We start from the raw sequence: 25,984 nt of genomic DNA, 5'->3' as shown, positions 1-25,984 counted from the left end.
ATAGAAGGGTAGCTAGAGGGGAAGGTAGTAGTAGCAGCAGCGGCAGCCATAGGGGAGGAAGGGGAGATATGGGATGAGGAGGCCTTAGACGCCCTGTTTAACGAGATAGTCCGATACTTAGTTATAAATAGCTACATCTCCGCTATTACCGAGCTTTACTGTCACGGAACGAGGGCAATGGCTGCTGAACGTATATATTAAGGAGTCTACAAGACGTAGGGAGGTAATATACTACGTGTAGCTGAGGTAGAAATCGGGTAATTGGACGAAATGGGCGGCAGATCACGCTCCCCTTATGGTTTCAGGATTAGATAAATGCATATCCGTTTTTGCATGACTTTGTTTACTTTGTATCCGAAATTTAAAGATTGTCCATCATCTCAATAGGCTGATATTAAGTGTTTTGTTCGGTGGGTTGGTGTGCAGGAGACCGTGCATCCGGTAGTGGTAATCGCTTACGTTATGACGTCAGACGTGTGTATCGTGGCTAATCACATGCTTGCATGAATTGGGCCTAGCATCTCTAAGCGTAGGCAGTGACTTCCTTTCACCGAATATACTAACACTATTACCTACCTAGGTAGGACCGCCCCATAAGTGAAGCTCAAATTTTCCCACAAGAAATTTATAATCTTTAAATATGTTCTCAAAGTTCGGCTTCAGCTGGCTTTCCTCTCCTCCACCCCACCCATCTTCGTCATTGCCTGAGCCCGAACCTCCACCTGAGTCCTCTCCGCTCAATTCTTCTCTGCCCAGGCAAGAACTTATTATAATGGCACTAACGGGTCCTTGCAAATTCATGAACAAAGTCACCGGGCGGCAATGCGACTGTCCGATGGGCCGTTGCGCTTCATCGCCTACGAATCTCCCCACAGCGCGTTGCGATACGTGTGAACACCTTGTCTCGGTTCATGGCACCTACGGTAAGAGAGTATACCTGTTGACTTATGGTGCTGCTAACAGTCATTTATAGATGGTACCTCCACACAAGCATTCATGCCGCAAGCGCCGCCACCGCCGTTACTACAGTCATCCTCGTCAAAAGTAAATGTAAGAGATGCTTTTAAGGAAGGAATCCTGTACAAGGCCCCACCTCCTCTTCTGAGAACGAGCGGCAGGAACTGGGTATTTCAGCCACACCCAGACCTGTACAAGGCACTTGCAACGAACGTTTTCAAACACTACTCCTACTATAAGAAGGACGAGATTGACAAGGCATACATTCCCTCCTATTTCTATCTAGGGGGTGCCGGAACTGGAAAGTCAAGACATGGATCAGAATTCGCCTCTTCGATCCGAGAAGCAATCAACCTCCGTATTCAAGATCCCCTCTACCCTGAGCTTGCGCAGAGACTTAAAAACGCTTATGTGTTTCATGTTTCGTTCGAGAATGGGACATCATTAATGAATGAAGAAAAGAGTGATCCATGGAATGCGGTTGGAGTTAGAATGCTAAAGCAGCTACTTAACGAGCCTATCGAAGATATTAGCAAGCGATACCTTGCAGACCCTCGTACCGTTTTCCGACTCGTCGCTAAGGCAGAAAACGTCGACCTATACAATGATTTCACTGGAATTTTGGTTGTTGACGGAACGCAAGCAGCCCTTACGGGGAACAATGACGGGCAGGACAAAACCAGTCCATTTTATGGATTACTAACCGAAATTGCTACTTTAAGTCTAATGTCACGAGATCCTTCCGGAACCAAGGGGAAACCAGGAAGGACAGCACCCTTTATAATGACTTGTGTCACTGCAACCTGCGTTGGCCCTATAGATAGATTTTTGGCCGACACCTACCGCATGCGCGTATACCTACCTCTCAATCGGTTACATGCCCCGACCTGGAAGGCAAGCAACGAGCTAGTCTTTAAGGACTCTCCCTTCACCCGTCTTCTGATGAAAGATGTCGGCGGCCACGCACGTGCGATAGAGCTAATCGCCGACGAGCTAGATGTGTCCCCAGAAGGCCGCGAGCCGGATATAACGGAATTCGCCAATACTCTCTACAAAGAACTAAACGTCCGCTATTCAAAAGCCATGTCCGTGCTACGGAAGCATGTCTTGTCTATCGTACACTGTATCCTCTCTAGGCAACCAATTTCTCTCGGAGAGAAGATACCTGGATCGGACGTACTATGGGAGAATGTCACGTCGCCTGGGCTCATTTGGTTTGAGAGGGATCCGAAGAATGGCGATTACGATGCGCCGGGGTACCTTATAGCCCCTTACATCTGGCTTTGGATGCTTGCTAGGCAGCCGGTGCTAGAAAATGCCAACGCCGACCGCTTGTGCAAATTCCTAGATCGATGGCAGTTCAACGACTATGCACATCTTTATTTCCTTCAAACAGGCGAAGGCGAAGGGCTCCCCGGAACTACTTGCTGGGAAGGCTTCGAGAAATTCTGCTGCTCATTTCGCATTTTGCGGTCGCTGGGATTTAGAGACGGGGAGGAGGTGCCGCTGAAGGTCTTGCACTCAGGGTGCAAATTGCGAGACGACGAGGAGACAACGGTGGTGAACCGACACCTTGACTTTGCAAACGCTCGCCACCGATGCCGAACCAATTCAACTGCAAGAAAACATGTTGCAAACGCTCGCCACCGATGCCGAACCAATTCAACTGCAAGAAAACATGCTGCTACCAGCGAGGCATGGTCAGCCGACGAAGTGGACACCGTTGAAAAGGGAATTTTGGACGCACACGACCAGCTATTCCGTGTCATCCTCAACGCAGCGGGCGCGCCGGCCGGCGACTTCTTCCTCCGCATCGAGATACCTACACAGCGATCTCTGAATAAGAAGGGTGGTCGGGACGAAGATGTTAACGAAGTTGGGCAGTGTAAATGGACCGAGAAGAAGTTGACTAAAGCCACGTATACTCATGAGAGGAAGAAGGCTGCTGCGGACGTCGATATCTTCATTTTGTACACGCAAGCGGAGACTTCGGGTGACTGGGACTTGCCAGACCGGTCTGGGATCGTTGATGCGTCTCGCTGGGAGTCCTATTTTGGTCCTTTTGCTGGTCGTGCCTACATGGCATGGGAGAAGAGCTATCCCAAAGATGAAAAAGGCAATCAAACTTGAAACAGCATTGGGCCATAGGAGAATTCTGTGGAGAGAAAACTTGATGACTGAATAAGCGTCTGGGAGCTAGGTTTCTTAAGGATTGCATTAACTAGACATGATTATCAACACATGGCAGACGGGTAATTTTATTTATTGTACCTATATCGGAATACACACTCTTCCCTTTACATGGTTCCTCCCTAGTACTCTTAGCAGTATGTCTGCTAAGCGGATCGTACATCTATTAACTGCAGATTAGCACTACTTGAGACAGTATGTCTTGTGTGGACTATGTAAAAGATTTACTTCATGGTCGACTAAATCCACTAATTGTTTTAACCGATCACGCGGCAGACTAGCTAAACATGGGGCTGACAAGGGCGTCGCCGTCTCTACGTTGCATCCGCATCACATCCGCATCACACCTAAGCCGACACAATTTGCCGCTCCAGCTGAGTTGCATTACATTAAAACGCTGTCTCTTGTTCCGAACCTTGTATGTCTAATTTCGTTGGAGCTCGTTCATTACACCGAGGATTCAATCGGCCCGAAGAGGGGAGCTAAACCCAGAGTCAGGCTTGTCATCCGTAAGTAGTAACGGTACTATACAGTATGTACTCGTAGTATCGGATTATTAATATTTAACTCTGTATTTATTCATTTATCCAACTTTACATACAAAATATGTCCATATCGCCTTAGTTAACCTTAATATCGTCTGGCTAAGCATTGTTAATAACTATTGTAAGCGCGCGACACTCCTCAATGTACGCCTTATCCCGTTTAATTCGAATTCGGGTAAAAGATTTTAGACACTCAGTTTACTCAATTACCTTTGATCCCAACTGCATTCGGTCCCATAATATTGTCCTCCTAGCCCCAGAAAAGACTCTTTCTACCTCAGCAGACATAGAAGGAATTGATGAGATATCAACAGCCATGCGAGGAAGGTTTGGAAATGTTTTTACCTGCTCTAGCTGTAACCACCATTTAAAAGCTGGCCCAGTGATTACATTACTATCTAACTTTATAAAGGAGTCAAACTCATCCTTTATATAAAGAGCAGAGGCTTAACTACGGTGCTAAGCTAAGAATGCACTTCCTTTATCCATATCGCCTCTTCTTGCTCTACTGGGACTTAATCCTTATAGTTATTTTCCTAATATTGCTTTACATTTGGTAATAGATCTTTTATCCACTTTAGCTTCCAGTTCCGTTTTAAATACGACAATCAGTGAAAAGGGTGAAGGAGGAGGGCGGCCATATAAGCTGGGACTTCTTCGTAAAGGAGCCAGTACTTATCAAGAGCATACCAGGCAGTGTGTGTGCTACCAGATAGGGAAGGGTTATTTCAATACTTCTCCTACCAATTGTTAGCACATTAAATATCTTATAATATTAAATCTAGCATTAAGGATAGAATTACTTATCATTGATTTATTTAAATAATTCCGTAGAAAGTTAATAGTATATAATGTCTTATCTAGAGTAGCAAGATTATTCTCACACCACTTTATAGCCTCCTTAAAGGGCTTAAGGAAGCTATAAGTGCCCTCCAATAACTTTTAATCAGCTGATAAGAGATAATTATCCTTCAGCTCATCGTAGTGCTGCTTAATTGTTTTATTAATACTGTCTTTAACTATAAGAGCTACCCTAAGTATATAGAACCAGCTGTTCCATCTAGTGTTATTATCTATTAGCATCATTTAACTAGTAAGTAAGAGAAAGGCCTTACCTGGTATTATTATCTATTGGTATCATTCGACTAGGCAAGTAAAAGAAAGCCTTTAATATAAAATAGAGAATGTAGCCACTTAATAAAGTTATAAAGCTTTTTAAGTAACTCAATATCGCGCTACTTTAATCTAGTTAATAAAAAGGAAAATTTTTTTTAAAGTTAATATTTTAGCTTTATAATCTTGTAATAAACTTTGGGCAGCGGTAAATGGACACCCCCTAATTAATACACGGACACCCCCTAATTGATACATGGACACCCCCCTAATTAATACGTGGACACCCCCTAATTAATACGTGGACACCCCCCAATTGATACACAGACACCCCCTAATTGATACGCGGACACCCCCCAATTGATATATGAACACCCCCCACTGATTAAGTTTAGTTCCTTCCTAATAAAGTTAGAATATCACGTGAATTTAAGTTGTTTGCATCTACATCGCGAAAATCAAATTATTAAAACATAACTTTTATAACAGTAACGCCTTAATTGCGTAGTACCCTACAAGGCGTCGCGTAAACCTATTTGGGTGCTGCTACCTCTGCTTAATGTCTACGAACTGCCTCTGCGAGCACGCCTATAATCGCGCCTGCGCCTGCGCCCCGTCCCCACGCCTGTCGCGCGCCCATACCCAAATCATTACCCCACCCCAGCCTCTAACTGTTGAGCGCCGCCGCGGCCGCATAGCTGGCTCTATTCGCATTAATACATCGACTTATTACGAGCCATTAGTATTTGAACAGAATAACGGGTATATACGCGTGGGCGCAGGCGCGGGCGCGGTCGCGGTCGCGGTCGCGCAGTAATGCAGATGCAAACAACTTAAATTCACGTGATATTCTAACTTGATCAGGAAGAAACTAAACTCAATCAGTGGGGGGTGTCCATGTATCAATTGGGGGGTGTCCACGTATCAATTAGGGGGTGTCCATTTACCGCTGCCCTAAACTTTTATGCTTTTAAAATTAAAATTAAAATTAAAAGGGTGTTAATAAAAGTAAATGCGCTCGGCACTTTTGACGAGGGACTGCATATCAAGGTGTAATGACTCAGCGACATCGAACGCGCCCTTACCACAACACCAGCCACCCATTTCATCCACCTGCCCCCCATCTTCTCTTCCCTTCGCACTGCTCCCTTCGTATTGCTGCGCTTCCCCTCTCGTTTTGGTTGCTATTATTGACAGAGCAGGTCTGCGCTTGCAGCTTTGCGCCTCAATCTCTTGCGAACTCCTTGTTCCATTGCTCTTGCCTCGTCGCCTTGTGCAGTCGCGTCATATGAGGTAGCATCATAACAACGCGCCAGCGCAAAACATCTCATCTCGCGCTTCCATCTCCCACGCATACGCCCAACTCTAAAACACTTCTTACCACATCATGTTTTATTCCGAAACCCTTCTTTCCAAGACTGGCCCGCTGGCCCGTGTCTGGCTGGCGGCCAATCTCGAGCGCAAACTATCGAAAAGCAATATCTTGCAATCGAACATCGAGAGTAGTGTCAGCGCAATCGTTGACCAAGGTCAGGCACCTATGGCGCTCCGCCTTAGCGGCCAACTTCTCCTCGGCGTTGTCAGAATTTATAGTAGAAAGGCGCGTTATCTGCTCGATGATTGCAACGAAGCTTTGATGAAAATTAAGATGGTACGTATATATAGCCATTCTCTATCGTTTATATGCTAACATAACCACAAAGGCTTTCCGGCCTGGAAACGTCGATCTACCTGCCAACCAGTCTCATGCGGTCAACCCAGCTACCCTAACCCTACCGGATGTCCTCACTGAACTCGATTTACTGGCGCCTATGCCAGACCCATCTCTACTCCTATCCCAACCTCTGGAACCAAACATTAGCTTACAGGATAATACCCTCCTTGACTGGAACGATAGTCAACTCCTATCGGGCAGCATTGAACAGCCTCGCGGCGACCTTATTGAGACTTTGCAATTGGACGAAGCGGATGATTTGAACCTTGATCTCGGTGAAGATTTGGATACAATTAATGAAGGTACAAGTATTGAAAGACCAAGAGATGCTCCTCTAGCAAGGCGAGCTTCTGAAGAGTTTGGTTCAAGCCCTAAGGCCCTCGAAGATGATGGCATCATGCTAGACATTGGCGAGGAGCCTGATACCTCAGTATTTCCTGCTGCCAGGGACGACTTTAATATTGGTGATGATATGGATATTGATGCGCCAGATGCGGGCGAATTGGGTGGTCCGATAGAGGAAGACAGAAGGGAAGTTGGTGCAACCCCTGCTTTGGAGCGTCATCAAAGAGATACTCTCTCGCCTCTCTCATCCATTCGATCTAGTGTCGAACGGGATTTAGAACAGACGTTTCAACAAGATCAAAGCACTACAGCGTTCGAGCCTGAAGTGGAACTGGAAGAGTCTATTCATCAGGCGCATAAAGCCAAGCGGCGCAAAGTCCTCCATGCGGATGCAGATACCGAGATCCATTCAAGTCAGATCAGGGCTCAGCAAAATGATCGCTCTCGGATTCTAAAGCCGGTTTCGTTCCTCCCCAGAGACCCCATGCTTCTCGCTCTCATGAATATGCAAAAAAACGGAGGTTTTGTATCCAGCATTTTAGGGGAGGGTCGTAGCCAAGGATGGGCTCCTGAGCTTCGGGGAATCCTATCTCTAGAAGTCGTAAGGAGATCTGGTGAACTCAAGAGGAAGCGCGATAGTGGAGTGGCGGATCTCGGTATGGAGGGGGAGAGTGAAGCCAGCGTTCGCGTGGAGAAGACTCCACAGTTGGAGTTTGAACAGGATGAGCTTGATCTTGGAGGTGGCCCTTTGGATGTTGGCGCAGATACCACTCTTGGTGGAGAAGGCGAAGTGATTGAGCTTGCTGACGATGCAGGGTTAGCTCCTCTAGAAGAAGAGGGCTACGGAGAGGGAGAAACATTATCTCCTGTACCGGACAATTTTGACGATACGACAGCTCCTCTTCTTCACCCTGCCGACAGTGGTCCTGTCTCACTAGGAACGAAGCATGCTGTGCATCTGCTTCGTGAACGATTTGGATCTGCCGCAGCAGAAAGCGATGCAGACCGCCAAAAGACAAGCGTCTTATTTCAAGATATGTTGCCAGAGGCCACTACTACCAGGGCGGACGCTACCAAAATGTTCTTTGAAGTTTTGGTCCTCGCCACGAAGGATGCTATCAAAGTAGAGCAGCCGGTAGATCAGCTCGGCGGACCCTTACGGATCAGGGGCAAAAGAGGTCTCTGGGGTTCTTGGGCTGAGACACAGGCTGGCGGAGAAATGGCCTCTCAACGTGCCCCTACTCCAGGTGGTACTGCAGTAATATAGCCGTAGCTCTTTTTTTTTCTCGGGATAGATCGCTGGGAATTGGTGATGAGAGGCCGTTGTGGTGTGACATTACTTTTATGATCCTAATGGCGTCTGGTCGGATACCCCTGATTGTGCGTGAATTGGGGAAGAAAGAAAGGATGCTTCCGGCGTTTTGGAGGCTTTATTGGGTATTCTTTGTACTGTAGCCACTGTTAACCATCTCTACCAGGTCAAAGCATTGTCTGATTTTTCTAGTTTCGAATCGTAACTGTCAACTACACAACGGTAGCTTTACTATTTCGAGGCACCCTGGTAGCTTTCCTAGAGCTAGGAAATGAACTTCGTCTTGCAGGAATCTGTGGAGTAGCTTCTCCAAAGTCTAACTTATCTGAGAGCATGTTAGCCGTGAGGTTCTAAGGGAACCGAGAGGCAGGCCGTCATATATCAAAAGTCAAAATTTGATGTTGCACCGCCACGACCCTAAACTGCGCCTTGAGTAACGCGGACGGGATTATATTTATTCCTTGTATCAAAATTTATCGGACTCATAAAAATACTTATTATACATGCCGAAATACGCTATCTTCACCAATGCCCGCTTTATTAGAACCCTCGCATCTCCCAGTCGCGCTCTCTCCCGCCCGGTGCTGCCATCTGGAGTCACACCTTATCCCTTACTCGCAGTAATGACTATGAATGAAATCCGGCAACCGGGGGCAGAAATGCATACTGACATTTTACCCATAGATCCCATGAAAATTGGGCAAATAGTCCTACATGGCAGCCCTGAATCACTCTTGGACGAGTGGGATCTCAAATGGGAGGTCAATACCTCCGATCTCGCTCATATGAAGCGTGCGGCTGCTCAGCTGAGATCTACGGATATACCTGTTGCATTTCCTACTGAGACGGTTTATGGCCTAGGCGCGGATGCGACCAGAAGCACGGCGGTCCAAGGCATCTTTCAGGTCAAACAGCGGCCATCTGACAATCCTTTGATTGTACACATTTGTTCAATACAACAGCTGAAGGAAATCCTCCGCTCAAATGGAAGTCGCGAGTCCATTCCAGCCATCTACCAACCATTAATCCAGAAATTCTGGCCCGGTCCGTTGACAATCATATTGCCGAACCCAAAGGAATCACCTCTTGCTCCCGAAGTCACTGCTGGTCTCAGCACATTCGGTGCACGTATGCCTCGAAGCTTGCTTGCATTGGTTCTCATCAAACTAGCTGGCGTCCCGCTGGCCGCACCCTCAGCAAATGCATCCACAAGGCCGTCCCCTACAGCAGCTGAGCATGTCAAAGATGACCTTGATGGACGGATTGAGATGATCCTTGATGGCGGCCCTTGTGATGTCGGGGTGGAGAGCACAGTAGTTGATGGACTCACACACCCCCCTTCAATCTTGCGTCCTGGCGGGATAAGCATTGAAAAGCTCCGAAAATGCCCCGGGTGGGAGGACGTCGTTGTAGGGTACAAGGATGCACCAGAAAAAGGTATTAAGCCGAGGGCACCGGGCATGAAATACCGGCATTACTCTCCCAAAGCTCCTGTTATACTATACGAAGCAGGAGCAGAACGGCCGACCGCTGAGACGATAAGGGAATATATTCGGCAGCGAAGGAGGTTGGGGATTATCAGGACAAAATCTTGGCCACCTGCATGTGGCCTTCCCATTGACTCCACGAATGATCAAGAAGAGAAGGTTCGGACTGTGGCCAAGCTTGAAGAGCACGTCAATAATATCTCCGAATCACCTTTTATAAGTTCTAATGGAAATCCATTGCCACTCCAAGAAGATGTGTTGGCGGAACCTGGATTTGTCAATTTACTACAGTCTTACACCCAGCATCGCGTACCGGTTGCGAGTTTTATGTCTCTTTATTTAGACATATCTGACCCTATAGACTTATGGGAGATCAGCCTAGGAAGAGAGATGAAGGACATTGCTAGAGGACTTTTTTCCGCCTTGCGGGAACTTGATAAGTACGGTGTAGATGCTATTCTGGTAGAGGGCATCAACGATGACGAAGGAGATATTGCGACAGCAGTAATGAATCGACTACGCAAGGCAGCAGAAGTTAGGGTTTAGATATCGCAGTCGATGTAATATTTTAGTGCATTCAAAATGATTCCTGTAGCGAAGGCCGTATGACATGAACATCAAATTTTACAAGCCCTACCATGATAAAGATACAGCATATTNCATGGGTTTTCTAACTTGAACTCTTCCTATCCTCTTTGTCCAAAGGCAAAAAAATAATAATAAAGGAAGATAGAGAACTTGGTTGGGTCAAAATTGGGTCACGCGTCTCGTATAATGAGAAATGGAAACACGAAAGTTACCATCAATCAGTTAAACTTAATTGGAGGCTTGCAGAAGAGACCGTCGCCACATCAATGTTCGAAATAAATGTATGAACCCATTCCTTACAGCAGAAGCCCTTGGTAGGCACTCGCCGCTTCATTAATGGTGTCATTTTTTCTTGCACTACATACAACCTCGCAAACTGAAAGGGTAGGACATTGTGACCTACATCGTTGCCCTGACAGCATCACGCATCTCTGGAACTACCATTCCCAAGCCAATTGCCCAGTCATCTCGGCCTGTCTCTTTGATCAACTGTTTGGCAAGAATAAGTCTCCTCTCGTATTTGACTGGCTCCCCAACAACACAGATGACTCTGTCGTGCATTGTTTGTGTAGTTAGAAGAATATTACTGGCCCCTAATAAAACGGCGGACGAGAGCAAAAGCAGCAGGATTACCAGGCTCCCAATTGACGAGCAGTTTCCAGAAACAACCGTAGCAATGTAGACGAGCATAGTAGCAGTGTTTATGGCAAGGTTTTCCAGACCAGTGGGATCTCGCAACCATTCCCCCGAGGTGACGGCTTTCAAGTCATCGACTAGCCCACGCATGCGGATCCAACGGTCGCGGCTGAGAAGAATAAGAAGGTCACCACGAACACCGGGCTCTGATGCGCCTGCCCAAAACGTGCTGCTACGCCTACGTATCACGGCAATATTGAGCAGGCGGCACAATATCAACATAGCGATAACCGTGCACGCCCACCAGTCATGCAAATTCACTAACACAGCGATAGCAATGGGAGTGGGCATCAGCACAGAGAGGTGGAGCAGAAATGAGAGTGGCTCAGAGAGCAGGCGACTAGGAACCAGTAAGCCCTTCCTTCCTTTAATGGAAGGAGTGTCAGAATCAGGGGCGTGGACGTTGAGCATCGTTAAGTGGCCTGTCCGCCCCACTCGTTGAAGGTAATGGACGGTAGCAGAGTTCTCCACTCGAAAGACGTAGCCGGTGGTGAGAGCAGCAGTTGCAGGAAACTCAGCCTTGTTCAGATTGGTGGCTGACTGTTGTTTGTGCAAGCCGGGGCAAAGGACCAAGCACTCCAGGAAATCCGAGGATCCAGTTAGGGCAGTGCGCTCAGCAATGGTAGTGAGCTCTGCCAATGCCACAATAGCCGCGGCGTTAAGTCGAACGATGTCCATTAGGCCTGCGGTTTGTGGGGGTAGAGCGGCGGGGGCGTTGCGGCGACAGTGCTTGACAAAGGATCCGGGCAGAATGGTGACGCAGTAGATGGAAGATGGTTACGGCACGATCTGATGATGGGAAAGCAGTGCAGTGATTCGATGGCAAGGATATCCGCAATGCTGAGGTGTTCTCATATTAGCACGATCTGTCGCTCGCAGCCGCAGCTCAGCCTTGCAAGGGTGGAAGGGGGGCGACAAGGATCAGGTCATATGTTGCACATTATATGTTACATACTTATTGGGTATTAGGTAGAAAGAGCTTACTCGGGGTCGAGCTGCAGTAATAACGCTTAGAGCGTGGCCAAAGCGCAATGAGGAGATCTCGAAAGATGATGCGGCAGCGCCGCTCTACGGCCCCGATAATGCTGGGAGCGATCTGTGCGTGCTGCAGCGCTGATGCAGTTCCTGCGAGCCAATTACCGCCACCGCAAACGGTCCCTACGTTAGGGAGCGGAAGGGAGACAGCAAATACAATATCGTCGCCGTCAACCTGCCGTATTCATCGTATACACTGACCACAAAATGCGACGACCTCGGAAGTGGATTCGCTGTCTCATGACGCTGTCCCCAGCTCAGCATTGGATACCTACAGCTGGAGACAATACTGCCTACCTTGTCTGCATTATCTAGCCCCATGTATTAATCTGCCTGCCTTGTGGCGGGCGACCAGGGTGAGTCCTGCGCCATCCAAACCGTTGCATGCGCGGGCAAAAGCTTGGGTGTTTTGGCTTCGAGACTAAAGCGCTGGGGATCCGTGCAGCAACCACCCCTGTCGCGCCTTTTTGTGTCAGTGTGTGAAGCCATTCGAGCTTCTCGCATTGTGGGCCACTATCTCAGCTGGAAATTGCTCGTCTACGCCCCTGAACCGTGGGTATTGATCGTATTTATCCTTTCCCCTTCGCCTCTTTACGCCTCCTTACGCCGTTTCCTCCTTACAGCAGTGCCATACTTTTCCGATTTCGTTTCACTACGTGTCTAGTTTCTCTTAATTCCATCATTCCTTCGCCCCAGGCTGTGACGCCTTCAACCTGTCCTATTCTCTTATCCCCGTACCAACACCGGACACATCCATTCTCTTCGATTGTTGTGTGGCTTCTTGCAAGCAACTCCAATGCTGCAACATTAGCCGATTTACGTCTGTTTATAATGGGGGTTGCCGTCTTGTAGAAATTGACCCAACCTATCCAGCCAACACACTTACCAACACCATCAACATTTGAGGAGGGCTTCGATTGATTTGCGTCATCTCCGAGCGGCAATACCGCCCCGGCAATCGCAATGAACACCGACATTGACAAGCCCCACCCCCCTCACCTTGCCTCTCTCCGCAATGGCCTTGTATCTAAGCTCGCACAATTCTCTGGCCTCATTCTCACCATTGTAAGCTTATTCTGGCATCGGATGAGAGTGAGCTAACATGCCAAGGTCATGGTAGTATTCTTTTTCGCTCGCTATTACCTGCTCGAAGGGTTCATTCTGCCACGAATATACGGGCATATATATAAGAATCTCAACGAGACTAATCGACGTGGCTTTGTCAATCACCATCTTGCCGGGGCAGCCAAGATATTCCTCTGTTTTTTCACCGCGTACCCGTTCATGAGCGTTGCCTTTGGTAATGCAAATTTTAATACTCCACTGAGTGCGCACAGCGAGGTGACTATGGGTGATGCCATGATTGTGTCATCGCAAATATTTGTGGGAATGTATGTGACAGAGCTGCTATTCCGTGCGAAACTCTCACCTGTCGCCGTCGGCCATCACGTTGGCGCAATTGTCATAACTCAGGCCGCCATTGCTATTAGCTTGAACGCAGTCCACGAACGGGATGCGACTATTGAGTTTATCTTGTGTTTCTTCTGGGTGAGTCAGCCGAGTTGAGTTGACGGGGACTACACTGGGATTGCATGACTAACAGCAGCCAAAGGAGCCTTCGATATTCTTGCCGAATTCTGGCCTCATGTGGCTATAATCCTGTATCGAGTGCATATCACCAGGCACGCTTTTCTTATTAAAATCTTCCGCGCTGCCTTCCTCTCAACCCTAGTCGGCACTATTGTCGAAACAATAGTCGTCATGTGGCTCTTTGGCAGCTTGTGGTCTAAATGGACCATTGGATTCAAAGTAGCAACTCCAATACTGCACATCATCTTCACAGCCGCGCAGGTTTGGGGCAGTGTTGTCTTCTACAGGATGTGGCAGAATCAGAAGCGCTTACTCGCTGAGGAACGGGGAGATTCGGGGGACAAGGAGGCTAATTCCGGTCCATCCAGTAGTCCAGGCATTCTGGAAGTGCCTGTTGAACTAGAACCTCCTATACATACGTCCACATAATGCATTTTAAAAAAAGGGACGCTGTTAAAACAAGGCACGCGCTCCGTAGAACTGTACAAACCTTAATAAAATTAAAAATTAAAAATGGTAGAAATGGAAGATAGAAAGACAATTTACCCACCGGAGCTCCCCTATATCAACGGGTTACAAGTCTGAAAGGTAAGGCTGAATTGAAAATTTTTGAAATTTAAAATGCTGAGTCATTGATGTGATTGGTGAGAGCTAATCATCGAAGAGTAAATTACCACTAGGTCCTACATCTAAAATTCGCCCTGGCATGGCGACGGCCAGCGTATGTTACAGTAATATCTTATACACTCCGATATCTGACAGCCACCGGTATCTCAGCTCAAGAATCCTTAATCTCGACTTTTCCACTCTGTCCTATGTTGGCATATCGAACTCGGGGCTCGGGTTCACCTGGAGGTCCTAAAGACGCGGAAATTTCGTGGCTAATCTGTTCGCGGTGTCCCATGCTGAGAGCTGATTGAACAGCTCCAGGAGGGCTATCAGCAATCTCATTAACATCCTGCGTTGTGAGGATATCACTGATTCGCGATCCCCGCGATTGAAGAAGAATAGTTGATGGGCCATGAAACTGTAGAAAAAGCTAATGGATAACGCGTTAGCACTGAAAGATGCCTCGGAGAGTCCGGCAATCCTACTCTATCGCCCCATATCGACTTCCTTGCCCACGTTCTGAACCAGAAGAGTACTCTACTGGTAGTTCTCCATATGTTTGTCTCGCTCATGACCCTAAAAAATTTGGTATTTGGTATTAGTGCTCCTAGGCTAGTACTCGGTATTTGCAGCCGAAGGGCGGTAGACTTGAATCTATATGGTAATGGTGGGTTTTGCGTCATTACATACGCCACTACGTTGCTGCATGGAAACTATGAGTATAGATCAAGAGGAGGATTCCTTTACACATACCCTGGGTGTACAACATATGTTTCTCCAGCCTTAAGCTTTATTTGATAGATCTGTCCCTTGCCCACCAATGCTAGAAGACCTCGGCCTGTAATGTGAGAACTTCCCCAGTGTGCCAAACTCTTCATAAGTCAGCAAACTACGCAGATGAACATCCTGTCTAAACCCACCAGCTTCGTATTGATCTTCGGCCTGACAGATAAAGCATGCCCTGTCCACGACAATAACGCTTGACGCTGCGCAATTATCCAATCTTGACGGCCATCTAGGTGAACGACGGCAAACGAAGATATCGAGGACTTGGTAGATACGAGAGCAGCCAATGGGCTCGTAGAAGATATCTGAATATTTTAGGGTCCGCTGAATTGTGAGAATCTTCGGGTAGAGAGCGTACTCGTTGGTAAAGAAAGGGTATCCCTAGAACAGCCCGTCGGAAGGGTTCCAAGAGAGAGAGTGTAGAGACTGTCTTAGAGAGATATTAGATATGATGGTGCACCTGTGCGAATTATTTCAAACATTTTCAACTTTCCCGCTAATGCCTACTACTGTGCCCCGTCGAGTATAGAGATTCTGCGATGCAGCTAACGAAACGGATAGAAGGGAGAATGGAGACCCTATGACTTCGAATCGCGCGTCTATCACCCCGTTAGCCCCATAATGCAGTAAAAAACGAGATCAATGTACCAGGAGCCGGGCTAAGAGGAGCGCCTGAACCATTGGGAACTCCATGGTCAAAAGTCGGAGAAGAGGAAGAGGGAGCAGGGCTAATCTGAATGAGTCTGCGACCAATTGGTGCGGGGCGATGAACGCTGTTCAATATGGGTCGGCTCCTGGCGCATCTCAATAATGAGGGAGCCAAGGTGGGCATAGTTGCCGAGGTGGTCGAATGTGATGCCTTCTCATGAGAGCTTGACTTGGTGTTTCACACCAGCCTTGAAAGTCCGGCAAATAGGGCTGAGTTGCAAATGACGCAAACAGAAAGCTTGTTTCGTCATTGCGTGCTTCAAGGTCCACCTGCATGTAACCTTAGGTGCTAAACAGGCTTCACAGTTCTTTATCTCTACCTTCTTCTGCCGTCCAAGAGCTCAAAGCTGAGAAAACTGTTGGCCTGGGGCTACTCCTCCTCAGTTTCTGCGAAGCAATTGGAATATTTCCTCACTCTGCCTGGGAAAATGAGCCTGCTAATAACACACGCCTCCTAGCTGTCAGCCGCCATGTTGGCCCATTATTTCATGCGCGCGACATTTGCGCCTCCTCCTCTAAGCTTTACTAGCAGACCTGTCAACCTCTATCGTGTAGCCCTTAGATCCGCTCTTCCGTCGCCAGCTACCCGAGTCTTCGCGACCGTTTCCTCTCATAGAAAACAGGACCTTAGGCATCGGTCACCCGCGGAACAAGCAGCGCCAGAACGAGCGTATGGCGGGGGTAAGGGTGTTAAGCTTGAATCTCTCCAGGAAAAAGCGCCGGCAAAAGGAGCCAAAAATGACCCCCTCTTGGCGGAGCAAACTGTCTCAAATAAGGAGCAGCGAAAGGCGGATTGGGCAATCATGAAAGAAATGTCCAGGTATCTGTGGCCAAAGGTAGCTTCTCTTGCTACCATGTAACTGGAGCTATTGTCTGACCCTTTTGAAGGACAACATGGGGACACGATTCCGCGTAGGGCTATCTGTTAGTCTCCTTGTCGGAGCCAAGGTAAACAAGAAACGCTATTCAAAGCGTAACTGTAAAATTACTGAGTAAATTCAAACCAGATCTTAAATGTTCAAGTCCCATTTTACTTCAAGAGCATTGTCGACTCAATGAACATTGACTTTCTCGCCATTGGAGGCACCGCCTGGACTGTGGCTGGCTCCATGATCGTAGCATGTAAGGTTTTCACCCCGCGCTCTAGAGCTTAACAATGGCTAAGATTATGATATAAGATGGCTTAACTAGGGTAGGAGCCACACTCTTCCAAGAACTTCGAAATGCAGTCTTTGCTAGCGTTGCACAGAAGGCGATCCGCAGGGTTGCTTGCAGTGTCTACGAGCATCTGCTAAAACTTGACCTTAATTTCCATCTATCCCGCCAAACGGGTGGCTTAACGAGAGCCATCGATCGAGGCACAAAAGGCATCAGCTTCCTACTTACTTCTATGGTTTTCCATATTCTCCCAACAGCCTTAGAGATCTCTCTGGTCTGTGGTATATTGGTAAGTCTCAGGTCTTTCCACATTTTCTAGCAAGGTTCTCATATTTTTAGACCTACCAGTATGGTGCTAAATTTGCCCTGATAACTGGTATCACAATGACGGCGTACACCGCTTTCACCATATTGACCACATCATGGCGGACGAGATTTAGAAAGCAAGCCAACGCCGCAGATAATCGAGCAGCCACTGTGGCTGTGGATTCGTTAATCAACTATGAAGCAGTAAAGGTTCGTCATAATCTTTTGTTGGTAGTAGTTAGGTATACTCATGACTATTAGCATTTCAACAACGAGAAATACGAAGTCGGGCGATATGACCAAGCCCTGCATTCGTATGAACAGGCTTCTATCAAAGTGGCCACCTCTCTGGCCTTTCTCAACTCTGGGCAGAACCTTATATTCTCCAGTGCGCTAACTGCCATGATGTTTCTGGCTGCGGATGGTGTCGCAACAGGTAACTTAACGGTGGGAGATCTAGTCATGGTGAACCAACTCGTTTTCCAACTCTCTGTACCACTCAATTTCCTGGGTTCTGTCTACCGTGAGCTTCGTCAGAGTTTGTTGGATATGGAGACCCTGTTCAACCTTCAGAAGGTTAACGTCGCAATTAAAGAACCGAAGAACGCCAAACCTTTACTCTTAACCGGGGGCGAGATTAGATTTGAAAATGTGACATTCGGCTACCGACCTGATAGGCCAATTCTCAAGAATCTAAGTCTTGTGATTCCTGCTGGCAAGAAGGTCGCCATTGTAGGCCCCAGTGGTTGCGGCAAGTCCACAATCCTGCGCCTATTGTTTCGCTTCTATGATATTCAGGAAGGTCGCATTTTAATTGACGGTCAGGACATCCGCGATGTCAGTCTAGACAGCCTGAGGAAGGCAATCGGCGTGGTACCACAAGACACCCCGCTCTTCAATGACACAATTGAGCATAACATTCGGTATGGCAATATGGATGCCTCGACCGAGGATGTCAGGGCCGCAGCGGAAAGAGCACATATACATGACAGTATCCAGCATTTCCCAGATGGTTACAATACAATGGTTGGTGAGAGGGGAATGATGATATCTGGTAACTTCCAATGATTAATTTCTCTGAATAGCTGAACTAAACGTTGTTAGGAGGAGAAAAGCAACGCCTTGCAATTTCACGGCTTATTCTCAAAGACCCCCCACTTCTCTTCTTTGATGAGGCTGTAAGTCCTGATAATGCCCATTGGCTCCCTAGCCGTATCCTGAACTGTTCTGCAGACTTCTGCTCTAGATACGCATACAGAACAAGCACTTCTTGCGCATATCAACAGCATCTTAAAAGAAAAGAAACGCACTTCTGTATTTGTGGCTCATCGTCTGCGCACCATTTATGACAGCGATGTTATCATCGTTCTGCAAGCCGGGCAGGTCGCCGAACGCGGCACCCACGAACAGTTGGTCGATCAGGCTGGGCTATATTCGGAGCTTTGGAGTGGTAGGTCCCGTTGATATTCATGATTCAACATATACCCTCCCCCATCTTCTCAAATTTCGCTAACGCCCTGAACAGCACAAGAAACTATGTTTGACAGCAACGATACTGAGATTGATTATCCTAGTAGAAGTCTGCAGTAGTAGAGGGTTATCCTATAACGAAGACCATGAATTATAAATACACACATAAAAATGAGATATAGTTAGCAGTTCTGGACTCCACAACGGGTTAGATCGGGTCGAATCAAATTATAGGCAGCGGCAGATTGACAACCCCTAATTAATATGCGGACACCCCTTCCTAATTTGGTTTGGATTATTCTTAATTAAATTAGAACATCACGTGTGTTTAACTTGTATCTAAGCCATGCAAATTAAATTAAAATGTAATTTTTATACCTATAGTCAGTGCTCTTATCAATATTCAATATTAGGATTTGGCCGTATTGATATTGATATTGAATATTAGTTCAGTATTAAAAGATATTGAAAAGATATTGAATATTAAATGTGTTTTATTTAAAAGTAGGCTCTATACGCCCCTAGGCTCTAGTAGAGCTTCAAAATAGCTACTTTCTCGCGACTGCTCTCTCACCACTATCGTCACCTTCGTGATCCTTGGCGTGGTGTAGTAGATGTCGGCTACTCTCTAGATTCTGCTAACGCCTCCAAAGCCTCTTGTACTACATTCGTCGCCATAAGCCTCCCTCCGGCGGTGATATTACTTTATAGCCAGCTCTTCAAACACTCCGTACGTTTAATATTAGTACTCCCTAGTGATATGCGGTCCCATAAGATTATTCGCCATACACCTAAAAAGACTCGCTCGGCCTCTGCTGATATTAACGGTATAGATAATATATCAATTGCCATTTAAGAGAGTCATGGGTAGTCAGCTCTACGAGTTAGATTAAGCTACTACTATAGCGCCGTGCCTTAAATTAAAATAGGCTTCGAGTTAATAAAGTCTTTATACTCGTCTTCTACGCTGCCAGTGACGTTAAGTATACGCATATAGAGTTCGGTTTCGAAAGGCTCAGTAGAGCTGGTAGAAGTGCCTTTTAGTTCAACTTCGCGATGCATATATTACTCCTCCTAAAGCTTCTTTACTGCCGCAAACAATTTCTTATACCACTTCTTATTTCAGTGCCTTTCAATATAGGTTTTCCGACGTAAGGGGTGAAGGAGAATTAAGGCTGCGTATGCAGAAGTATCGTTAGTAAGCTTATAGTATTTATCAAAGGTATACCAGCTTATAATAATGGCAGAGAGGAGGCGTTAATTTAGGTAATATTAATCCTATAAAACTAATTAGCAGAGCCTTAATTACAACCAAAAAAGCTTACTTTTAACCGCTTGTAGTGTTTGATAAGTATATCCATAGTGTATAGCGTCTAGTTAATTAATAAAAAGTCGCCTTAGTTTATTATTATAACCTTATAAAACGGCTTTAAGAAGGCATATATCTCGTTAATAATATTCCAATCCTCCAGTAAGAGGCAGTCGTCTTTTACTTCCTTATACCAATTCCGATAGTATATATTAATTACCATTTAAACCTTCTTACTCTTAATAGCTTTAAGTATAGTATACCACGAGTTCCACCAAGTATTATTATCTAAAGGGATTAATCGTCTGGCTAAGGTTTTAAACTTATTCTAGCGAGCCTCTAACGCGCGAATATATATAATAAGGTTATAAACTCTGCCAAGTGTACCAATCTCTCTCCAGCCTGCAGCCTTTGCTTCCTTTATCTTTTATACAAGCTTCTTATCAATCGCCGAGTTCTTATTAAGCTAAACTTACCGAAGGGCTTTATTAATTGCGTCTCTGTCTTTAATATAGAGGAAGGCCTAGAGGGCAAGGTTAATAATATAGCCATTATATTAAATTTAGTGGTAAACTGGGTCCTAATAAGGGAGCCCTTTTTCCTTAAGGGCTGTAGAAATAAAGCAACACATCTTATTATTTAAGCCGTGATTATCGCCATAGATATAGCCAATGTTACCTAAAATCCCGTAGCTCTTAGCAATATAAAGAAAGGCAACGGCCTGGTTTTTACTACCGTGTAAGGGGAGCTCTAGTAGAGTAAGTAGAGCCTTCCGCAACTGCCTTGTTTCCGCTTTAATAAAATAGGCAATAATCGCTTAAAAGGAACGGTAATTCGGTAACGTCTATATATCGATTAAGAAGTAAATTTTCAAGAGAGAGCTTTAAAGCTTTACTTTTAGAATCTTGTGATGTACTATATATAATTACTTAATTAACTTCGGTATAGTTGCCGTCGCATTAATTACAACTTCCTTAGCAGTGTAATTAACTATTATAAGTAACGCGTATAGCTCTGGCCAGGTAGCTGCATTATATAGTAGATTTTATAGAGTAATAAGCTATATAAGAGCTTCATTAAAGGCGTCACGATTAATGGCAGCTCGAAGAGTTCGTTCTTCTTAAGCTTTACAGTTAACCTATCTAGAGGCTTGTAAGCTGTTTAGTATATTTAAGAGGCGCTCCTCTTATAGTCGCTTTGCTTAAATCTCTCTACCTTAAATCTCTATACCATGCTTTTTATCTAGGTGGGCGTAAATAGATGTTAACAAGGCAGAGTTCCATTCGCACATTAAACAGTACTATATTCAATTCTTGCCGTCGCGAATAGCTTTATAAGGGAGAGGATCGCGAGTAAGCCGCTATATAGAAGTAGCTAACTGGCGCCTTTTACGAGGTAACTTTGGGGTAGGTATATTTGGTATAAAGTTACTTAACGCATCATCATCGCCACTAGAGTAGGTAAATCGATCAAAATCAAGCTCAGAAATAGCAGAGGAGGATGTATTATCATCTTCAATTACATTAGTAGATAAGGGAGGTATGGCGTTAATTAAGGGCAGAGTATACCGGGGGTATACAAAAATCGTTAAAATTGATAATATTGTGCGCGATGACTTACAAGATCTAATTTAATGTTTGGTAATTTTTACTTTCTATAGGTTTATCTAACAAATTTTAAATGTGCACGTATTGTACGAAAGCCTAAGAGTCATTTACTAATACATCTTACCTTATTTTTACCACCTCAACTCTAAAAATATTTAATATTCAATATCTTTCAGTATTGAATATATCGTATTGATATTGACTTTGACATTCAATATTCAATATTAAAAATTCAGTAATCAATATTTGATATTGATAAGAGCACTGCCTATAGTATAACTTACAAGCTTTAAAATGGGCAGTGGTAAATTAATACCCCCTAGGAGACACCTCTTAATCAATACGCGGACACCCTCTATAATGTTTATGATTTAATACTACGATTAAGTCCTAATTTTAGTTATAATTAAGTAGTAGAGCTTAAATTAGATCTGGAATATACTAAACGAGTCCTTAGCAAAGTCTATCTAAAATGGCGAAGCGATGCAATCGCCCAAGGCTTGTTAAATATTACCGCCGAGAACCGGGGGAACACTTGGAGTAGTAACCTGGTGGCATTGACCTTAGCTTAATTGAGCGCCCCTTCACGGGTTTTTCGTGGTAGAAATGCGGGGTATCTTAAAATTTCTTACATTGGTGTCATAGAGCGACTTCATCGAATTCGCTATGAACTTGCTGAATCACCTTTCCTTTGAGGGCCCGACGTTCCCGGGAGAGCTCTTCCATAGTCATTGTCGAGACAATCGGCCGTGTCTCACTTCAAATAACGCCCTTCAACATATCTTACACGTGATTGCGACCGACAGCAGCTGCTGTAACAACCCCTATAAGGCTGTGGTGGTTGATCTCTCGTCGGATTCCCCGGTAGGGAACACGGCATACTTGGTCAAAGAATCAATATTGTTGGCAGGGCCGATTTTGAAAACTGGAGGCAAAGAAGGATTTCAACTTTTCAACCATCATAGCTAGAAGAGACATAGAAGTTGAATGGTTCCATGGAGATTTTCAAACCCTTCTGGCAGGTATAGACAACAGACTTGCAAAAATAAAGTAAATAAAAATAAAAATAAAAATATTAGTGTAACTCTCGCCAGCTTATGTGCATAATTAAAATCGGGGGGTATTTCACTTTCTTCCTAATGATAACTTTCTCAATACTAATTCAGGTGAAGTTAGTGGCTATGTGCCCATATAGTCTCGTTTTAATAACGTGTAACGTACTTGATAAGCGAGTCGGCCATGCAAGCGAGTCGGCCACCTCAAATCTCACCAAAATCGCACTTTAATATCTCGACAACCACTAAATAATAATTAATGCAAATTTAATAGCGGCCTATTAATATAATAACTAACTTATATAGGAAGTATTGGAAACCTTATATAAGCGGAAGTAGGTTAAATACAAAAGTGGGGGNNANNTNNCCCCCACTTTTGTATTTAACCTACTTCCGCTTATATAAGGTTTCCAATACTTCCTATATAAGTTAGTTATTATATTAATAGGCCGCTATTAAATTTGCATTAATTATTATTTAGTGGTTGTCGAGATATAAAATGCGATTTTTCTAATTTTTGGTGAGTTTTGAAGTGGCCGACTCGCTTGCATGGCCGACTCGCTTGTCAAGTACGTTAACTGGGGTTTGACTTCGAAAACAATAAGATTGGAAACTTTGAACTAGCCAGCTTCTCATTAGGCGAAGATTTGTAGCGGGTCTAACTGGAAGGGGGCATGAAACGGATCGAGTTTTGGAAATAACAAGGAATTGCGAGAGACTTGGAGTGTGTGTTATAGGAGAAGCCTAGTATGTCGCCATAACTCCAAGCGTCAAGCCCTCAACTGGAAGTACTCGAGACTGCCTCCGAAGCATTTGAAGAGGCCTTTTTTTAGCCGTATAAGTAATCCCCCAAATTTACAAATTCATAAATCCCTGGCAAGCCGGGTATCGTGCTAGAAGAAAACAAAGTGCAGGTGCAGGTGAATTTTGAGGGGATGTGTCTGCGGACAATGTCATGATTAGGGCCAAAGCTCGATGCTGACATTTGTGGAATTAGCCTGGACTCTCCGGCTTGATAGACTGCATGTATGACTAGCACCTAAAGTTGTATGTGTCCGAATTGCAGTGTATCCACATAACAGTGGCCCCATAAGCGATTACCCCTGCCTTCAACGATTAGATCATCTGCTGGTCAAGGTATCGCAAGAGAACTCGGAGACTTTCGTTGGTAGTAGCGTTGAATCTTGTCCCGGTAACTTGGCAGGCTAAAAGAAGCCCCCTAGCACGATTCTGGGAAGGGTACTCTCATGTTCGTACATAAGGATATAATGTATTTGACTGGCGTCTACCTGAACTCCTGATTGTTGTGTTTAAATCTTCGGTAAGGAAAATACATGGCCCGTAATCCCAGCAGTTCGTTGCAACCGCCAATGACATTGGTGGAGATTTTAGTCGTGAAGTCTTGCGTCATACTTCTATCTTAGATAGATTTTCTTCAGTATTTGCGTACCACTACCTGAGCGAGCAGCCTTCCGCTAAATATGCTGCGGTTCTCTTAAGATATATCTTGAGTGCTTTCATGCCTATGCTTGTATCACCGTCCCTCAGCTGGTTTGAACTTAGAGAGCAGGAAGAGTCGAGTGAACAGTTGAGTCTAGCCCACGTTTAGGCTAATAAATATCGCCATCATGTTGGAGTCTTCATAGGTTTAGGTTGCCGCTTTCTTTTCGCCATTTCCATCAAAACCCAAACCATCTAATTGCCGAATGAGCTCATTGATCTTGATGACTTTTTCGAACTGTTCTGGCAATAGCGTATCTCCTTTCTCCTTCTTATCCTTTAGCTCTCGTGCTTGGCGTAACTTTTTCGCAAGCTTTTTCGCTTCCTTCTCTTTCTCTGTTTGCGAATCAACTAGCTTCGACGACTGTCCGTTCTCTAGAAGCGTTGTATTCTCACTTTCTTCACATTGTTCCACGTCCCCCCCACTCTCAGCGGCTCCCCTAGCTTTGTTTTCAGAACCAATAGCTGCTGTCTTTTTCCTTGCTTCTCTCCTCTTCGCATTTTTGTTGGCCGCAGCACTATTCTGCGAGGGTGGGGGTTGGGACTTTAGCGACTCTGCGCCAGGCACTCCCCCGCTGCCACGATTTTTCCATGCTTCAGCTGTGCGGTTTTTGTAGACCTCTACATCCTCTGGAGGCCGGTAGCCTGGGCGTACGCGGATTTCTTTGCGTACAGAGCCATCGGCGCGAGTTGATGCGGGAATATGACGCTCGCCAGTTTCCGAGGTCGTGATGCCGGACTTGGATGATTGCGCAGTAGGGACGGTGGGCATCTTGTGATATCAAGGAAGTTCTATTAGAGATATCTAGGTTATATTCACGTGGTCCTTCGAAAAGTGTAGCTAATGGGAGTTGGAAGGTTTTTGTGGAGTCGAATTGCAATTCCCGGGACTTTTAATCATGTATCGCAGAGGAAAGAAGAAAACGATTCTCAGAGGTTGAAATTCAATAACTGAAAAGTCTGTGTTAGCTATCTCCAACCACAAGAAGAAAACTTGCAGGTCTGAAAAAGTGACAGTATAGTGGAAGTGTTAAGTCATAAGGCTGAAGAACTTCGCGAAGACAGAAGCGAGGCCCATTTTACAAAGCGGCCCATTTCTTTCCTCCATTCCTCCGCGGCAACCTCGTCTGAGCGACAACAAGCAATTTCCCTACGCACCTCTCCTGGAGCCTAGATCTCTCACAATGGCAGGTGTAAGTGGATTGGTATGTAGGATTTTACATTGGCAGTGTGCTAACAGCTTCATCCCCAGTTATCTTCTAATCTCTACAAGCACGTCTTCTGCATCCTGTTTACTCCGACCAAGTTGAACTAATCCTTATCACAGCCTCTTCTTCCGCAAAAATACAGTAATGCTGGGAACGGTCTTTGTTTCGGCTTTTGCGATCCAAATGTATGTTGTTACCCGATTGCGTTTCGGGTTAACGGAATAGTATACTGAATCTTAAAAACAGGGCCTTTGATTCTGGATCGGAGAAGATATGGGATGGCATAAACAAGGGCGTATGTCTAACGTTATATCTCGAGGGTTGCGAGTACTGATTGGTTCTCCAGCGGCAATGGAAGGACATTAAGCACAGATATGTGCAGGCTGCTGAAGAGGAGTAAGGGTATTGCAGGAGAAAGGAGAAAGCATGGAATAGAGTGACGCTGTCGAAGGTTTCTCGGATCATGGTACTGTATACTGGTGTACAATATGGCTAAAAGCCGTCGAATACCTCAATTAAACCTGGTGGATATGATGATGGGGCATGTCACGAGTTAAATCTAGCACATAATAGATGTGACCACTCTGATACTGCAGTACGAGCTTTGGCCAAGTCTGCTGTCTTTACAGCTGTGTCGTTGATACGGCCCTCGGTGTGATTATCATACTAATGGGTCTTCATCAGATGGACCGGCGC

The 25,984-nt window shown here is 45.6% G+C and overlaps 9 protein-coding genes across 9 annotated transcripts; 6 read left to right on the top strand and 3 right to left on the bottom strand.

Annotated features, from left to right (window-relative positions):
* Positions 1–561: 561 nt before the first annotated feature.
* K441DRAFT_696546 (uncharacterized protein) lies at positions 562–3,269 on the top strand. Its single transcript, XM_067652896.1, has 3 exons — positions 562–923; positions 974–2,586; positions 2,638–3,269. Exons 1-3 carry the CDS (start codon positions 641–643, stop codon positions 3,085–3,087), a joined length of 2,346 nt encoding a protein of 781 aa, XP_067503850.1. The 5' UTR covers positions 562–640; the 3' UTR covers positions 3,088–3,269.
* A 2,650-nt stretch (positions 3,270–5,919) lies between these two features.
* Positions 5,920–8,519, top strand: K441DRAFT_636716 (uncharacterized protein). Its single transcript, XM_067646486.1, has 2 exons — positions 5,920–6,456; positions 6,509–8,519. The coding sequence occupies exons 1-2, from the start codon at positions 6,193–6,195 to the stop codon at positions 8,129–8,131; spliced, it is 1,887 nt and encodes a 628-aa protein (XP_067503849.1). The 5' UTR covers positions 5,920–6,192; the 3' UTR covers positions 8,132–8,519.
* Positions 8,520–8,690: 171 nt separating this feature from the next.
* Positions 8,691–10,326, top strand: K441DRAFT_660187 (translation factor). Its single transcript, XM_067648664.1, has one exon. It carries the CDS (start codon positions 8,800–8,802, stop codon positions 10,207–10,209), a length of 1,410 nt encoding a protein of 469 aa, XP_067503848.1. The 5' UTR covers positions 8,691–8,799; the 3' UTR covers positions 10,210–10,326.
* Positions 10,327–10,412: 86 nt separating this feature from the next.
* On the bottom strand, positions 10,413–11,968 carry K441DRAFT_636712 (uncharacterized protein). Its single transcript, XM_067646485.1, has 2 exons — positions 11,903–11,968; positions 10,413–11,787 (listed from the first exon to the last, which is right to left on the bottom strand). The coding sequence occupies exon 2, from the start codon at positions 11,623–11,625 to the stop codon at positions 10,651–10,653; it is 975 nt and encodes a 324-aa protein (XP_067503847.1). The 5' UTR covers positions 11,626–11,787; positions 11,903–11,968; the 3' UTR covers positions 10,413–10,650.
* A 977-nt stretch (positions 11,969–12,945) lies between these two features.
* On the top strand, positions 12,946–14,490 carry K441DRAFT_720867 (uncharacterized protein; the record flags this gene model as incomplete). The annotated part of the gene is made up of 3 exons (XM_067654049.1): positions 12,946–13,047; positions 13,093–13,534; positions 13,598–14,490. 3 exons carry the CDS (start codon positions 12,946–12,948, stop codon positions 13,999–14,001), a joined length of 948 nt encoding a protein of 315 aa, XP_067503846.1. The 3' UTR covers positions 14,002–14,490.
* Positions 13,984–15,834, bottom strand: K441DRAFT_611430 (uncharacterized protein). Its single transcript, XM_067645572.1, has 7 exons — positions 15,616–15,834; positions 15,448–15,566; positions 15,326–15,397; positions 15,102–15,272; positions 14,935–15,053; positions 14,667–14,883; positions 13,984–14,611 (listed from the first exon to the last, which is right to left on the bottom strand). The coding sequence occupies exons 1-7, from the start codon at positions 15,797–15,799 to the stop codon at positions 14,351–14,353; spliced, it is 1,143 nt and encodes a 380-aa protein (XP_067503845.1). The 5' UTR covers positions 15,800–15,834; the 3' UTR covers positions 13,984–14,350.
* Positions 15,835–15,963: 129 nt separating this feature from the next.
* Positions 15,964–19,000, top strand: K441DRAFT_660182 (iron-sulfur clusters transporter-like protein atm1). Its single transcript, XM_067648663.1, has 9 exons — positions 15,964–16,511; positions 16,564–16,623; positions 16,683–16,797; positions 16,854–17,122; positions 17,173–17,349; positions 17,401–18,193; positions 18,244–18,317; positions 18,373–18,589; positions 18,665–19,000. Exons 1-9 carry the CDS (start codon positions 16,146–16,148, stop codon positions 18,727–18,729), a joined length of 2,136 nt encoding a protein of 711 aa, XP_067503844.1. The 5' UTR covers positions 15,964–16,145; the 3' UTR covers positions 18,730–19,000.
* Positions 19,001–24,228: 5,228 nt separating this feature from the next.
* K441DRAFT_561102 (uncharacterized protein) lies at positions 24,229–24,852 on the bottom strand (the record flags this gene model as incomplete). The annotated part of the gene is made up of 1 exon (XM_067643522.1): positions 24,229–24,852. The coding sequence occupies one exon, from the start codon at positions 24,850–24,852 to the stop codon at positions 24,229–24,231; it is 624 nt and encodes a 207-aa protein (XP_067503843.1).
* Positions 24,853–25,193: 341 nt separating this feature from the next.
* Positions 25,194–25,691, top strand: K441DRAFT_660180 (ubiquinol-cytochrome C reductase; the record flags this gene model as incomplete). The annotated part of the gene is made up of 5 exons (XM_067648662.1): positions 25,194–25,273; positions 25,333–25,352; positions 25,408–25,473; positions 25,535–25,583; positions 25,635–25,691. The coding sequence occupies exons 1-5, from the start codon at positions 25,265–25,267 to the stop codon at positions 25,686–25,688; spliced, it is 198 nt and encodes a 65-aa protein (XP_067503842.1). The 5' UTR covers positions 25,194–25,264.
* Between the last annotated feature and the right edge of the window lie 293 nt (positions 25,692–25,984).

The sequence above is a fragment of the Cenococcum geophilum genome (assembly GCF_001692895.1).
Source record: "Cenococcum geophilum 1.58 unplaced genomic scaffold K441scaffold_22, whole genome shotgun sequence".
Lineage (NCBI taxonomy): Eukaryota > Fungi > Ascomycota > Dothideomycetes > Gloniales > Gloniaceae > Cenococcum > Cenococcum geophilum.
The sequence above is the reverse complement of the archived record's forward strand: the minus strand, read 5'-3'. Positions and strand labels throughout refer to the sequence as shown.